Raw genomic sequence first — 14,913 nt, 5'->3', positions numbered from 1 at the left:
AAAAAGGAAGTTCATTATTTACAATTATTTTTGAAGAAAAGACCGAAAAGTGTCCTTCTGAATTCTGAATGTTTATTTTGATGAAATTACTAACTTGTTCCCAAAGAAATTTACTTGACATTTTATTAAGTAGATAAGAGACATATAATTGACTTTTCCTTGATCATATGTCTAACTAAAGAACCCTTTTTAGGTCAAACAAATTTATACATATATATATAGAGAGAGAGAGAGAATCATGAATACTTGATCCATCTTTACCCTTTTGGATCCTGGCTATCACTCCAGGTACTGACTGCTACTGCAACTGCCTGTTTCACTACTTCACCATCCATGCTTTCACAATCATCATTCTGGGATTAATTCAAATTACATAGAAATTATTATCCTTAAATCATTAGTGATAAAATATAATGAATATATAATGTACTAGCTAGTATTTAATGAGGACGAGGGATTAGTGTGTATACATTTGATATTCCAATGGCATGCAAGCTAAATGAGTCCTTACATGAAACCCTAGCTTCAACAACCTCAAGACCAAGATCTTCAAAGACTTCAAGAACACAAACCAACATGCCTGGCTCATTCTTACTTGACATTACCTTTATCATGAATCCCTTCTCTAGGGTTTCCACTGTAACCTATCATCAGTACAAAACTCCAAAATCAACTGACGCTTCTTAACGTTAATGCGTCAAAGACTCAAAGGGTACGTATATGTTTATATACCATAGGATCGGTAGGATCACAGAAATATTGCTCAGACGTGGTCTCATTGTTGATTTTTTCTACTTTATGCTTAAGCTTTTTGATATATTTTGATGCATCCTCTATGATCGATGTTTCGCTCTCCTGAAAAATGTGCGATAAGTATATATGGTTGGTTGAGTTTAGATTCTCCAAGTACATTAGTCCATGAAAATTCTCATTTCAATTATCATATTGGGATCTTTTATGTATCTTGTTATAATATATATATTCATTATGGTTGGGAAGGAATCAAGTATAAACTGAAGAGACTGAAAGAAAAAATATTAAATAACACATCACTAACCGGATTAGTTTTTTTTGGGCAACTATAAACTGAAGAGACTCAAAGAAAAAATATTAAATAACATATCACTAACCGAATTAGTTAAAATAGAGATTTAATCCGTGTACGAAACAAACAAAAAAAGCTTATGTTATACACTGAAAAGGAGTAGAGTTTGATCGCTGATGAAAGAAACAGAGATAGAGATCACGGATAAATTGGTATACATCTGAATATAATCAATGGAATTTTTATGATTTATGGTGCATATATAAATAGTACGTACGACTGAATTGGTTTATGAATAAAGAAGAGATCGAATCATATCACAATATAAACAAAGTTAAGAAGAGAGTGGTGGAATCTAATTACAGCATGTGAGTTAGTGATTGAGCGAAGCAATTGAAACTTCTCACGCAGAGAGGAATCTCTCTTGTATTCCTTCGAAACCATATTCTTCAATGCTTGCTTCTTCCCCTCTTCGGTTTCTTTTCTATATATAGAGAGAGTAAGATATGTAGAGGAATTAGAGATCTGATTTTCTTAAGTGTTTATAGAATCCTCTCGCCTCTCACATGTCTACTTTATAGTCTGATGATCTCTTCATCGCTACAAAATGTGATACATACGGACAAAAATCCTTTTGGTATCTCGTGAATTACTTGATTGCCTCTATGTCTAGTTACACGATTTTCCATATTATATTATTATTTTATATATACAGAACTTTGTCTTTGATCAATATATATACAGTACTTACGTTAGAAAACTTAGAACGCATGAGGGTAATTTTTGGTGTTATGAACTTGTACATGCGCATCTAGAAACAATCACTGATAAACTTTGAACTAACTTGAAGCGATCATAAAGTAGATATAGGATTACACTCAGTCAACATGACCTTCTTTACAAGAAGAGAAAACCATCTCCCATACATAAAATTTAAATGGCCCATAAGTATTAATATTGTTGAATTAGAAAGCATATCCAATGCTAGTGTGTGTGTATATATATATATATTTATATTAAGAACTATTATTGTTATTGAAGGAAAAATATGTTAACTATATATGCAATTTAAGGAATTTGTTTTTACATTTTACTAGATGTTTTGCCCGCGATGTGGGGTTAAACATTTTCATAATTTTACACTATATTCATTATACTAAAATAAATCTTAAAATAACTTAATATTATATTTTTAATTATATAATTAAAAAAAGTATTTGATTAATATTTAACTATGTAATTTGTGTTCTTAACTTTTTATTAAAATATTTTTTTAGATAACAATACAATATATATATATATATATATATAAATAGAAATTATCTCTCTTTTTTTTTAAATTATATTTTTAGATTTTGTATAATTTAATATTCTATTTTTAATTATATAATTAAGAATTTTATTTGATTAATATTTAGTTATATAATTCATGTTTTTAACTTTTTACTAAAAGACTTTTTCAGATAACAATACAATATATACATAAATTATCTCTCTTTTTAAATTATATTTTCAGATTTTAGATAATTTTTACTATTATTAATTTTAATCAATTATCTGATCAAATAAATTAAAATTTCGTTTTTATTTTTTTAATTTAGTTATACATTTTATTTGATTAATATTTAGTTATATAATTCATGTTTTTAACTTTTTACTAAAACATTTTTTCAGATAACAATACAATATATACATAAATTATCTCTCTTTTTTAATTATATTTTCAGATTTTGGATAAATTTTACTATTATTAATTTTAATCAATTATCTAATCAAATAAATTAAAATTTCATTTTTATTTTTTAATTTAGTTATACATTTTATTCATTAAGGGTATAAACGTTATTAACCACTCTAACTTTTAACGTGAGAGTTCGATTCCAAAAATTGTTGAATTAGAAAGCATATCCAATGCTAGTGTGTGTATATATATATATATATATATATATATATATATATATATATATATATATTTATATTAAGAACTATTATTGTTATTGAAGGAAAAATATGTTAACTATATATGCAATTTAAGGAATTTGTTTTTACATTTTACTAGATGTTTTGCCCGCGATGTGGGCTTAAACATTTTTATAATTTTACACTATATTCATTATACTAAAATAAATCTTAAAATAACTTAATATTATATTTTTAATTATATAATTTAAAAAAGTATTTGATTAATATTTAACTATGTAATTTGTGTTCTTAACTTTTTATTAAAATATTTTTTTAGATAACAATACAATATATATATATATATATATAAATAGAACTTATCTCTCTTTTTTTTTAAATTATATTTTTAGATTTTGTATAATTTAATATTCTATTTTTAATTATATAATTAAGAATTTTATTTGATTAATATTTAGTTATATAATTCATGTTTTTAACTTTTTACTAAAAGATTTTTTCAGATAACAATACAATATATACATAAATTATCTCTCTTTTTAAATTATATTTTCAGATTTTAGATAATTTTTACTATTATTAATTTTAATCAATTATCTGATCAAATAAATTAAAATTTCGTTTTTATTTTTTTAATTTAGTTATACATTTTATTTGATTAATATTTAGTTATATAATTCATGTTTTTAACTTTTTACTAAAACACTTTTTCAGATAACAATACAATATATACATAAATTATCTCTCTTTTTAAATTATATTTTCAGATTTTGGATAAATTTTACTATTATTAATTTTAATCAATTATCTAATCAAATAAATTAAAATTTCATTTTTATTTTTTAATTTAGTTATACATTTTATTCATTAAGGGTATAAACGTTATTAACCACTCTAACTTTTAACGTGAGAGTTCGATTCCAAAAATTTACTTCTCAAATAATAGTATAGATAGATATGCCCTCAAATAGTAACTAGCTAAGAAATATATTTATAAGTATGCGATTCTATTTTATTTTATCTACTATATCGTATTTTATTTTCATTGTTTCTAACATAAAATAAAATAAGTTCTCAATGTTTTTTTGTAAGTGGTGATAAGCTAGTGGAAACCATTACCTATGTCATTCCGCTGTGGCATATATACACTTGAATTTCATAAATACACAAAGATACAGCCATCACGTTTAAGACATAACTTCCAATCATGAACCGCAAAACTTCCCGGTAAAAGATTATCTGATTGGGATAGGGATCTCTTCTTCTTCATTTCTCAAGGCTGGTAAGGAATCAAGAAAAGTGGTTCAATTGTATATGTGCTACAAGGGTCCAATTCTAGTGAGCACTAATTATGCTTATAATCTACACTCATCGTCCATGTCTCATTTTAATTGATCTTGACCACCTCTCGTTAAAGTCATATACATTTAATTTGTGCGTGAGTGACTCTTGAGTATGTAAGGTTTCCAGAAATGTGGAGAAGGCAAAATAGAAACGAAGAAGGGAACCATAATGGGGGAAGGAATAAAGCTTTAAATATATATATACACAGAATACTGAAATATATGATAGCATCGAAAGGAGTGAAAGGTGAGGATAAAAGCAAACAGAAGAATGTTAGTTGCGATTTTGGAATGCCTCCAAACACTCCTCACGGGCATCTTTATGAGTTCCCTCATCAGTCTTCACTATCCACCATCTAATTAGTGGTTATATATAATAATTATACACTTTTATTACGTATATGAACCTTACATATGTGCATCAGTGCATGCATCGATAAAACATACATCCAATTCTTAACGAGCACCCAATTTTTGATGGATGATGTAGTAGTCGTAGAAGAGATGATCAACAGTAGTCTTGAAATTTTTTAGGTCTTAGAGATCTGTAGCTGTGATACGATAAAATATAATGTAAAGTGTGTATTTATTCATCAAACCAATGGTGGTATTTATACGAAGAGTATCGCATATGCTAACTAAGAATAAGAATACATATAGATTAGTCTAAATCCCTAAAGTATAGGAATACATAATTATTATTATCCCATTAAAATACTACCAAGACCATGTAGTTACGATGCAATCATTTCTTTGCCACACTGATTAAATAATTTAAATTCAAGCACAATTAGTAAAAAGATACTGAATATTACAATTTAGATAGGAAAAAACTTCTTTACGTTAGGAACGCATCAAATATTTATCATATAAGTACACAAAGTTTTCTTGATTACTTCACATACCACTTTATAAACATTCGAAACTGTACATGAGGCATATTCGTATGCATGTAAGCGCGTAGATATCATAAGAAATGTGATCTCGAATATATGAAATTTTCTATTTATTCATCCACAAGGATATAAAAATATCCATCAATTCACATGTCACATGTGTACCGATTAATCATATCATCACAAAATAACAAACACTCTACACAATGGACAAGCCCTTTCTTATCATATAGCCTCATTGATATCCTACTATTTCTCATATTCTTCTAGTTTTACAGTCTGTTTTCTACTCTTTAATTATTTTTAATTAGATATAGATAGTTAGGATTTTAATTGCTCGTATTTACCAAAGAAATGGCACTCACGTGACTTTCACTTCGGGAAGTACATTCGTATTCACATGCATAATTTGACAATACATTTTTTTAAGAAAAATGAACATATTAATCTTTAAAGCTGAGGAAATAAATGGCTTTCGTTGCCCATGGCGTACGTATAGTAGAGAGAAAGAGACGTGAACGAAAGAGTTTGGACATCAAAAGTTCATATGCAAAAGAGACTCTGTCTCTTCCGATACATTCTACGAGAATATAAGAACGAAATTAAATCATCCCGTGAAAATAGTTGAATGATAACACATTAAAAAGAAAATGCGCTGCACTACCAGTCAAATCGTTTACTAAATAATTTCCACATATATATGTGTGTGTGTGTGTGTGTAGTAAGAAACACAAATATGACACGTGAGGTTGATAAAAATGTGGACTTTGGTGTACTGTAGAGACTAGAGAGACATAAAGAGAGGAGTGGCCGAGAAGACAAAATTGATCACGGTATAATGTCACAAATCCTTTTTTGGTTGAAGTATGTCAACTGGTTTTTAAAGTTACGTTGAATAAAACTCAGTTCTTGAAAGTTGAAACCACACATTTTTATATAATTAAATAAACACTGATATTATTCAGAATTATAACTAGAGTATAGGTTGCAACGAGTGTTTAGCAAGAATATGGTTCTGGTTTGCTAGTTTCATTTCATATATACATTTGTATTCAAGTTGTTATAATCATTTCACACAACAAAAAGGTGGCTTAGAAATAACGTAATAATTTAACTACTATGGGTAAGGGACTAATAATAAACTAAGTTTCCTTTTTTCTTATTTGATTAGTATATATAGTATAAATATATAAACAATTATATATGTCATTTCTTCATCTTTTCCCCTGTATTATCCGTAATAAAAACAAAATATAAAAATGTAAGAGGGTCTCGTGTTTGTGACAGCTATATTTCTTTTGTCTGCTCTCTATATGTATTGTATATCTTTTCCGAATCAAATATTATTCCATATGACACCTAAATGCATATATTTATTAGTTTAGCGATTTTAAAACAAACTGAAAAATCCAACATTCTTGCATAGGCACTAGACTTACACCACGTCCACGTGAGAAGAGATCATTAGACGACTTCCATTGTTCTAAGGAATACGGTTCGTGTTATACTTATTTAAACTAGGTAATAACCCGCGCCTTGCGCGGAATGTGATTATTAGTTTCGTTATTTTTAATAAAAAAGGCAATAAATCTGTTTAATCTGGATATTAGTTAGGTTTTACGTTTTTTTGTTTTTAATCTTCTAAAATATAACTATTATTTTAAATTAATATTCATTTTAGTTTATTCGGTTAAAACATTTGATTTTTAGGTTTTTTCGGATAAAAACCTAAAATAATATTATATGTTTATTTTTATATTATGAAGTTTAGATAGTCGTCATGTCGAACCAATAGTTTCATATTATAGTTTTTAAACAGATAATAGTTTAAGAAAAAGAAAAGAAATTTATTAAGACAAATCATTTAACTACAATTTGGTCAATAGTGAAAGAACATTAAGAAAAAATATTTCAACTTTCAAAAAAATTAGATACTTCAGCTGTGGTGAATACTTAGTTATAAGATGCTCACATCAAGGTGCACATGTATATTTATGTAAAAAGTATATAAAAATAGTTGAAAAATATATAAAGATATTGTTAATTAATATTAAATGATATTTTTGTTTAGAATAATACATGAAAGATAAAATTAAAATTTATTTAAAATAAAAAAGATCTTGACATTGGTCATTTTTTCATCAAAAGAAAATAAAATTACATTCGTAAATAGGGGTGGACACATATCAAGTATCTGGATATTTGGAAGCATTTTTGTCGATTCGATTTTTAGCCACCTAGATATTCGGTGACTCGGATATCCGAAATGTTTTAGAATTTTAAAGAATATTCGATTTGATTGTAAATAAAATAAAATTTTAAAAATAATTTAATAATAACATTTTATTACAAAAATAAAACATTATATAACCTTTTAATTCTAGTACCTAATATAATAAATTTATATTGTAAAACTGATATAAAGTATAATATATATAACATATATATATAATTCTTTTCATATATGTATATATATGCATATAACATATCAAATTAGATATATGTTCCTAAAAATATTGGTATTAGTGATTTGTTTCTTTTTTGGATATTGTATTTTAGTATTTGATTTGTTTCGTAGAGTTTCAAATATCAAGATTTTTTGGTTCAAATCAAAACGGATAACAAATCGAATCAAAATTTATGAATATTTTGCTCAATTTTATCTGTAAACAATAAAAATAATATATATATAGTTTAGCTTTTGATTCGTTATCTATTTTTATTCGAACCGAAAAAACTAGAGTTTTATTGAAACTATGTATGTGAGTTTTATATCAAAAAAAATCACAAAGTACGTAGTGTGAACACATTTATGATTATAGTGTGAACGCGTTAGCATATTTATTATCAAATCATTGTGAAGCTGCCACGTGTCTATTATAATGTGAATGCATTTATTACAATGTTTCTCTTTTAATATATAAGGGATTTAGTAATTAATAATTTTCCATTAACTTATCTCATATTCTATGATCCGTGGTATTGAAACCCTAGCCGTCCCGCAGTGGTGGTTTGCATAGCACTGCGATAGAATTTCTCTTCTATTTTTCTCTTATTATGTGTTTGATATTATTATGTTTTCTCGACAGTTTTTGAAGACATTTTTGTTTCTTTTTTTTTTCAATTTTTGTAATTTGAGATACATTCGTTTTGCTTTAATCTTCTTTGTAATGGTTGTTGTAAGTTTTTTGATAAGTTAGATTTTTTTTATTGAATTGATCTTTTTCGAAACACATTTAACTAAAACGAATTTTTTTTTGAATTAACTACAGTGTCTGGCAACGGAAGCCAACCAACTAATTTGTACGTCCCAACGATGTTTACATTTGTAAATCCCTTGGTGACCAACAGACGGATTCACCGCATTAGAGTTATCCTTCAAGTACTACTAGTCCAACCCCGTTGATTGGAAAACTTTTGTTTTGTATGCAATGAACGTGACTGAAGTCAGTTGTGATGCAGGAAATAACTTCAATGTTGTCATAAAATGTTGACTAGATTATGATATCAATGTATTGGTAAAAACTCCACATTAATTTCAGTTTTGGATTTACCACTGATTTGTTTTTTTAAGTTGCATTTATCATATCATATTTCTAATTATTTAGATGTATTTCTTACAATCTTGTTTTAAACTTTTTGATGCTATGTATTCTATTAACTTATTTGTTGTTGTCTTTGGTGAATTTTATTAATTAAAAAAGTTTCAGACGGGAAAAAATTTCTTGTCCCGTTTTGATACAATTTAATTGTAATGATCTATTATACATACGTAACGGAGTGATTCAACTTTTCATTTGAATTATGATACGAAATGCTTCTATCATTTACGGCTTTAATCCACAAATATTTCCTGGTATATATATATATGCTGCATTGTCCATGTCTCTCTGTCTCTCTCTCTATCTCTCGTGACATATGGATGTTAGAAGACAACTCATTAGTTATAAACTCCAAGATGTGAATTTGCATGGACCGTAATTGAAACTTTAGAAAGAACCGAAAGGACAAAACTAAACATTGAAAACATATATTAACAAGAGTGCACAAAACAATACCCATTCCCATCTGCCCCACTCTCCTCTCCTAAGTGCCAAAAAATCATCTTAGAGAGTTAGGTCACGGGGGCGGCTTTTCTCTACAAATCAAACATCACTCGTTGTTTTTTCTTTCAAATAATTTTATTCTCTATCTTTCACATAGCATGTATATTATACAATTGAAGAAAATATATTATTAGCTTTTCTAGTATTTGGGTTTACACAATATAGTGTTTTGTACATTTTAGACAGTAAATTTGTCTTTATCAAAGAAAAAAATGAATCCTTCAAAAATATCTCCTATCCGAGAGAAATACTTGGAGGAGTCAGAGTTGAACTTGAGTTAAAACTTAGAAAACAACCCTTTTTTTAGCAACCTTAGAAAACAACCATATAAATAACTTTATAAAAATTTAAGACATCAAAATTTTATAGTATAGTATAGTTTATTGAGAAGTTTTATTTACATTTTAGTCGGTTAATTTCATAATGACCCAGCTTGGAAGGAGCGATCATTATTGAAGAGTATGAAAATTTGCATGTCGCTCAACGAATATAGCATGTTCGAAAAGGGAAAACAACACTTGTTTACAAAAGAAACTTAGTGATAAAATAGATTTAAAGATATTATCAATTTGAATTTGTGCATGTATATATAATGTGACTGGTCTTAAAGTTATTACTTTTTAATCAATGGATATTAGAAATCTTAAATTTATATGCACAAATATTAGATCTAATGATATATATCAAACGAAATTGTGCACAAATGTTTTTTTTAAATGCTTGTGTAATTAGTTAGGTGTAAATTAGATATATTTTATGAAAAATATATATATATAATAGTATGCAAAAAATATATTAATTTATTATGAATTAAAAAAACATAAGAAATAGAATTACTGATTTCATAATAAAAATTTTCATTATAATATCAAAAGAAACATAAGTAATAGAAAAATAAAATACGAAAGAAACAAATTATAAGGAAACAAATACAAAACTGATAAAACTATAATGATATGAAAAGGATCTTCAAAACTCTTGGTTTTCAATCCTATAGAGAGAAATAATAAAGAATTAGTTTGCCAAGCTAAACAAACTTACTTACCAAATTCACTAAACTAAATGATATACCTCTTTCTGAAAGCATCGATTTCTGGATCATTGGGTTCAATATTCACTATCACTCTCTACATTGTCTTGAAATGTTTCAAATCGGAAACGGAGTTAAAGCCAGCCATGAGTTTGCTTGCGAGAATGCTTTCATAATTAATCTTGAGAAGAAGGGTGTGGTGATTTGATGCATTGTAGACAACATATATTTATATTAAGAACTCAAACCGGTGTAGGGTTAATGACACAAAATCAAATCACCGTAATTGAAGATAATATTACCTATTTAATTTCACATAACTTGCGTTCTAATCCCCTTATTAAAACTTACCTTAAATTTGAAAACATAATCAAACTTCCTTTTATATGACAAAATTGAAAAAAAAATCAATAAAAGTAAGATTATTAATTTATTAAACAATTTGAATCCATAATGTAACTTCTTTATATACACCAGTCAAGTAATTTATAAAATTTTGAAATCATAATCGACTCCCTATTATTGCCAAAAATTTATCAAAATTATTGGCTGAGCATATTATTGACCAATAATTAAGGTATTGTATAATAATTTCCATTTAGGAAACACGTAATTAAATGTTACCAAAATCGTGAATTAAAAATATGTCAAATTTATTAGAAGTTTCCTTTTAACAACCATGTACAATTGTATTTGCTAATCACGTTTATTGAATATTACCTTAGACTAGGTTAAGATCCGCGTAATTGCGCTGGACGAATAAATATATTTGTATATTATTATTTATTTGTGTTCATTAACATATTATGTATATAATTAAAATATAGTAAACACATAAATCAAAACAATACCTCTCATTTATTTACGATAATATTTGGCAAAATAAATCAAAACAATCATTTTATTTATTTTATATGTTATATAACTAAATTTCAATGACATGGACATAGATATATAGTATATTTTAATATAAATATTTATTATTGAGAATTTGTACTCATAAGATAAACACAAAATTTCTAATGTGCGATTTTTTCAAATGTAAATTTCAAAATTAAAATATTAAGTTTTCAATACTTTTTAATACAAATTTAGAAATTAACATATTTATATATTTTATATGTTATATAGTTTAATTTTAAAGTATATTAATATATAATATGAATGTCAATTAAATAAGACTTTATATTCATACGATTTTATGATCATTTGTATCTTGTTATTACAAAACAAATTTAAACCATTGATCACAAAATTTTAGTGTGAGACATTTAATTTTTTTAGTAATTTATAGTCGTTTTAGAAATTCAAAATATAACATATAAGAAAAAATTTAATTTTTATTATATGGCTAATGTGATTATTGAATATCTTTTAATAATGCAAACTAAAAAAATGTAAAATACAAAAATTGTTTTCAATTATTTATGCTCGTAGCTCGATCGGAGGTCAAGAGCCGTGGTCCGGCGGAAAAACAAACCAAGCGGTCCCATTGACATACCATCAATGTATTAAAGGTATAATCAAAGGAAAATAAGTACTCATACCAGCGGTGAGCACTCCCATCGAAAGATCTGAAATCCATTTTGCTGACGCTATATTCATAATCATTAATTGTCATATATACGTTAACCATATTAGGTAATTCCGTAGCTTTTATTTAAGGAAAGTGCGAGAATATACTTTAATACACTAATAATTAATTTGATAACTAATTTAATAAAAAGTATAATATATGTTAATTTCATTATCATGATGACACGTGGCTACAAAAAATGTTGTAATATTTCTCAATTAATATATAAGGGATTTGAATTTGTATTTGATTACCGATTACAATCAGTTTAAATTTCATAGGATCGGGAATTTCAAACCTAGACATATTTCTAAAACATTCACTTACCTAATTCCCGGTTAGTACGAAACATTCAGTTGCATGTCTGAACCGGCCAGTTGCATGTCTGAACCATATTTCTAAATCGTTGTGTACATGACCGCAAATTTTATAAAGCTGAATGTAATGTTCATATGGGCTCTTAGATTTCTATAAATTTTTTAATGAAGTTCTTAAATTTTTAAAGTAAAGTTTCCTTAACTCATATGAATATATATGATGGAATGTGTTTTGCATAAAACTTTTCTAACATTGAGTAAAATGGAGTCTCATACACAACGATGAATCATGTAACGTTGTTATTATTAAATAGACGTATTGTGTATAGTAAAAAAAAACCAAGACAATATTGGCTGTCTCTAAAATATAATTGTTGATTATAAACATTAGTGTTATGCTATAACTGATTTTTTATTTATCTATCTATCTTAAATGGTTAAGCTACAAATCATTTACATTGTCCATTGAAGTATATTTGATGGACCATCGTTATGATTTAGAAATTAATAAGACCATCGTTATGACATTATAGTTAGACATTTAATTTGTAGCAATGTGTGCCCTGGAATATATTTACTGTATGGAGTTCATGGATATTTCTAACTACAAATTGTGTTGTAAAACTCAAATTATAAATTTATATTTAATTTGTTGCAACTTTTTTTGACATAATTTGTTGCAACTTAAATCGTGTATATATATATATATATAATGTCTAAATATATATAAAATGCTATATGTTGAATACTTGTAAAAACCAAAACAATATTTTTGTCTCAATCTATTTAACTATAAGAATATAGTTACATGACTTGGTCAACGTCTTCATAAATTGGATTATGTAGAAAAAACTCACAAAACGTAAGGACCATCGACTATAAGGGTTTATTAGATTTTGATCCGCGCAGGCGCGCGGGTGTATATTTTGAAAAATATGTTGATATTTGTTTTTCATGTAATTATTAGGGTTTTACAAAATGAATCCAAGGAACATAACCGATACCGACCCGAAAATATAGTACTAAACCCGAACATAAATTGATTAAATATTCAAATTATTTAAAATTTTATTATTTAGAGAACCAAATCTGATCCGAACCGAAATATTCGGGTACCCGAATTTATCTAAAAATAGATTTATATACTTATATAAGTATTAATTATTTTAAGATTTAACGTATATAAAACATTAAGAATGATACTTTTAAATTGGTTTAAATACTTGAAAATATATATTTAGATAGTCAAAAGTAAATATCTGCAATAGTTAAAGTATACTCAAATCACCAAAAATACTTAAAATAATTATTGATTCCGTATCCAAAATTTTAAATCAAGCCAATTGATATGTTAAGCTTAGGTATTCTGACATATGTTATTCAAATGTATAGGTAATATATTATTTTATTTATAGATTTTGAGAAATTTAAAATAGATAATGATTTAAAACTTTAAAAATAATTTAAATGGGTTATCCAAACGCGAACCAAACCCGCAAATATCCGAATCAAACTCAAACCAAAATTTAGAAACATCCTAACACGGCTTAAATCTTTGACCCCGAAAATCCGAAACACAAACCGATCAGAACCAAACCCGTATGTGTGCCCGAAATCCCATCCCTATTCATTATTATATATTGTATATTGTCATCATATAATTAATCGTATTTTATACGTACCATCATATAAGTAATCATATAATTAATAGTATTTTATACGTACCATCATATAAATAATTACATATATTATATTTTTAAAACTTAATATGAAATATAAAAACCATAATTTGAGTTGGTATTTCAAATTGGACTTTGTATTGTATTTTTATTATATATATTGACAACATTTTTTTATAATGGTTATTGAAAAATAGTTTAGTAAAAATCCATTTTTGAATATATATGTATTATTTTTAATCAATTTTTGATATAAATCAACTTTAAATTATTATTTTGATTTGAAATATGTGTATAAAGTTTAAATTTTATTTTATGGTTAGTTTAGAAAAGAAAAAGTTTTAGGCAATTAGATTGACCCGTTTTCGTATATTTTAAATCTGGCCCAGATAGATAGTTTATTATAATATGATGGACTTTTAATTTTTCTTAAAAACATAAGTCCATTACTTTTTTTTTCTTAATACTACTATCCTTGTTTCCAAACAAAATTAATTTTTTTTAAAGACTACAATTCATGTTTTCAAACACTCCAAATTTTTTTAATAGTCCTATTCAAGTCTCCAAACACTTCAATTTTGTACTTGAGTTTTAATAAGATAGATGAAATCTTTCGTGTAAGAGGGAAGTATATGAATCCTTCAACCTTGTTAATATAAAATGCCGCAAGGAAACTAATAATAATTACAAAAATATATCGTGGGTCAATATTTTTGATGAATATAGAGAACTAATAATGACTACGCATTAACTTATTTGCCTAATTTGCACAACTGTAGCACTGCACATTAAATGTTGACGTATTCTTTTGTTTTGTTAATCAAAGCTTATAGTATACTAGAGATTTTTCCGGGCTACGCCCGGGATATTCGTATAGTTTTTAGTTAACTTAAAAAGTTGACACTTATATATGACCATATTTTGTGAATATATAATACAATCGATTTTAAACTATTAAACTTTCTAGGAACCTGCAAGATAATGTGATATCAGTTCTCAGT

At 26.3% G+C, this 14,913-nt stretch overlaps 1 protein-coding gene across 1 annotated transcript; it reads right to left on the bottom strand.

Moving 5' to 3' along the window:
- Nucleotides 1-98: 98 nt before the first annotated feature.
- On the bottom strand, nucleotides 99-1,984 carry LOC103841531 (transcription factor bHLH93). Its single transcript, XM_009118072.3, has 4 exons — nucleotides 1,409-1,984; nucleotides 733-855; nucleotides 471-644; nucleotides 99-353 (listed from the first exon to the last, which is right to left on the bottom strand). Exons 1-4 carry the CDS (start codon nucleotides 1,487-1,489, stop codon nucleotides 258-260), a joined length of 474 nt encoding a protein of 157 aa, XP_009116320.1. The 5' UTR covers nucleotides 1,490-1,984; the 3' UTR covers nucleotides 99-257.
- Nucleotides 1,985-14,913: the final 12,929 nt, after the last annotated feature.

This window comes from Brassica rapa, chromosome A09 (assembly GCF_000309985.2).
Source record: "Brassica rapa cultivar Chiifu-401-42 chromosome A09, CAAS_Brap_v3.01, whole genome shotgun sequence".
NCBI lineage: Eukaryota > Viridiplantae > Streptophyta > Magnoliopsida > Brassicales > Brassicaceae > Brassica > Brassica rapa.
Note: the sequence above shows the minus strand (reverse complement) of the source record. Positions and strands in the feature narration are given on the sequence as shown.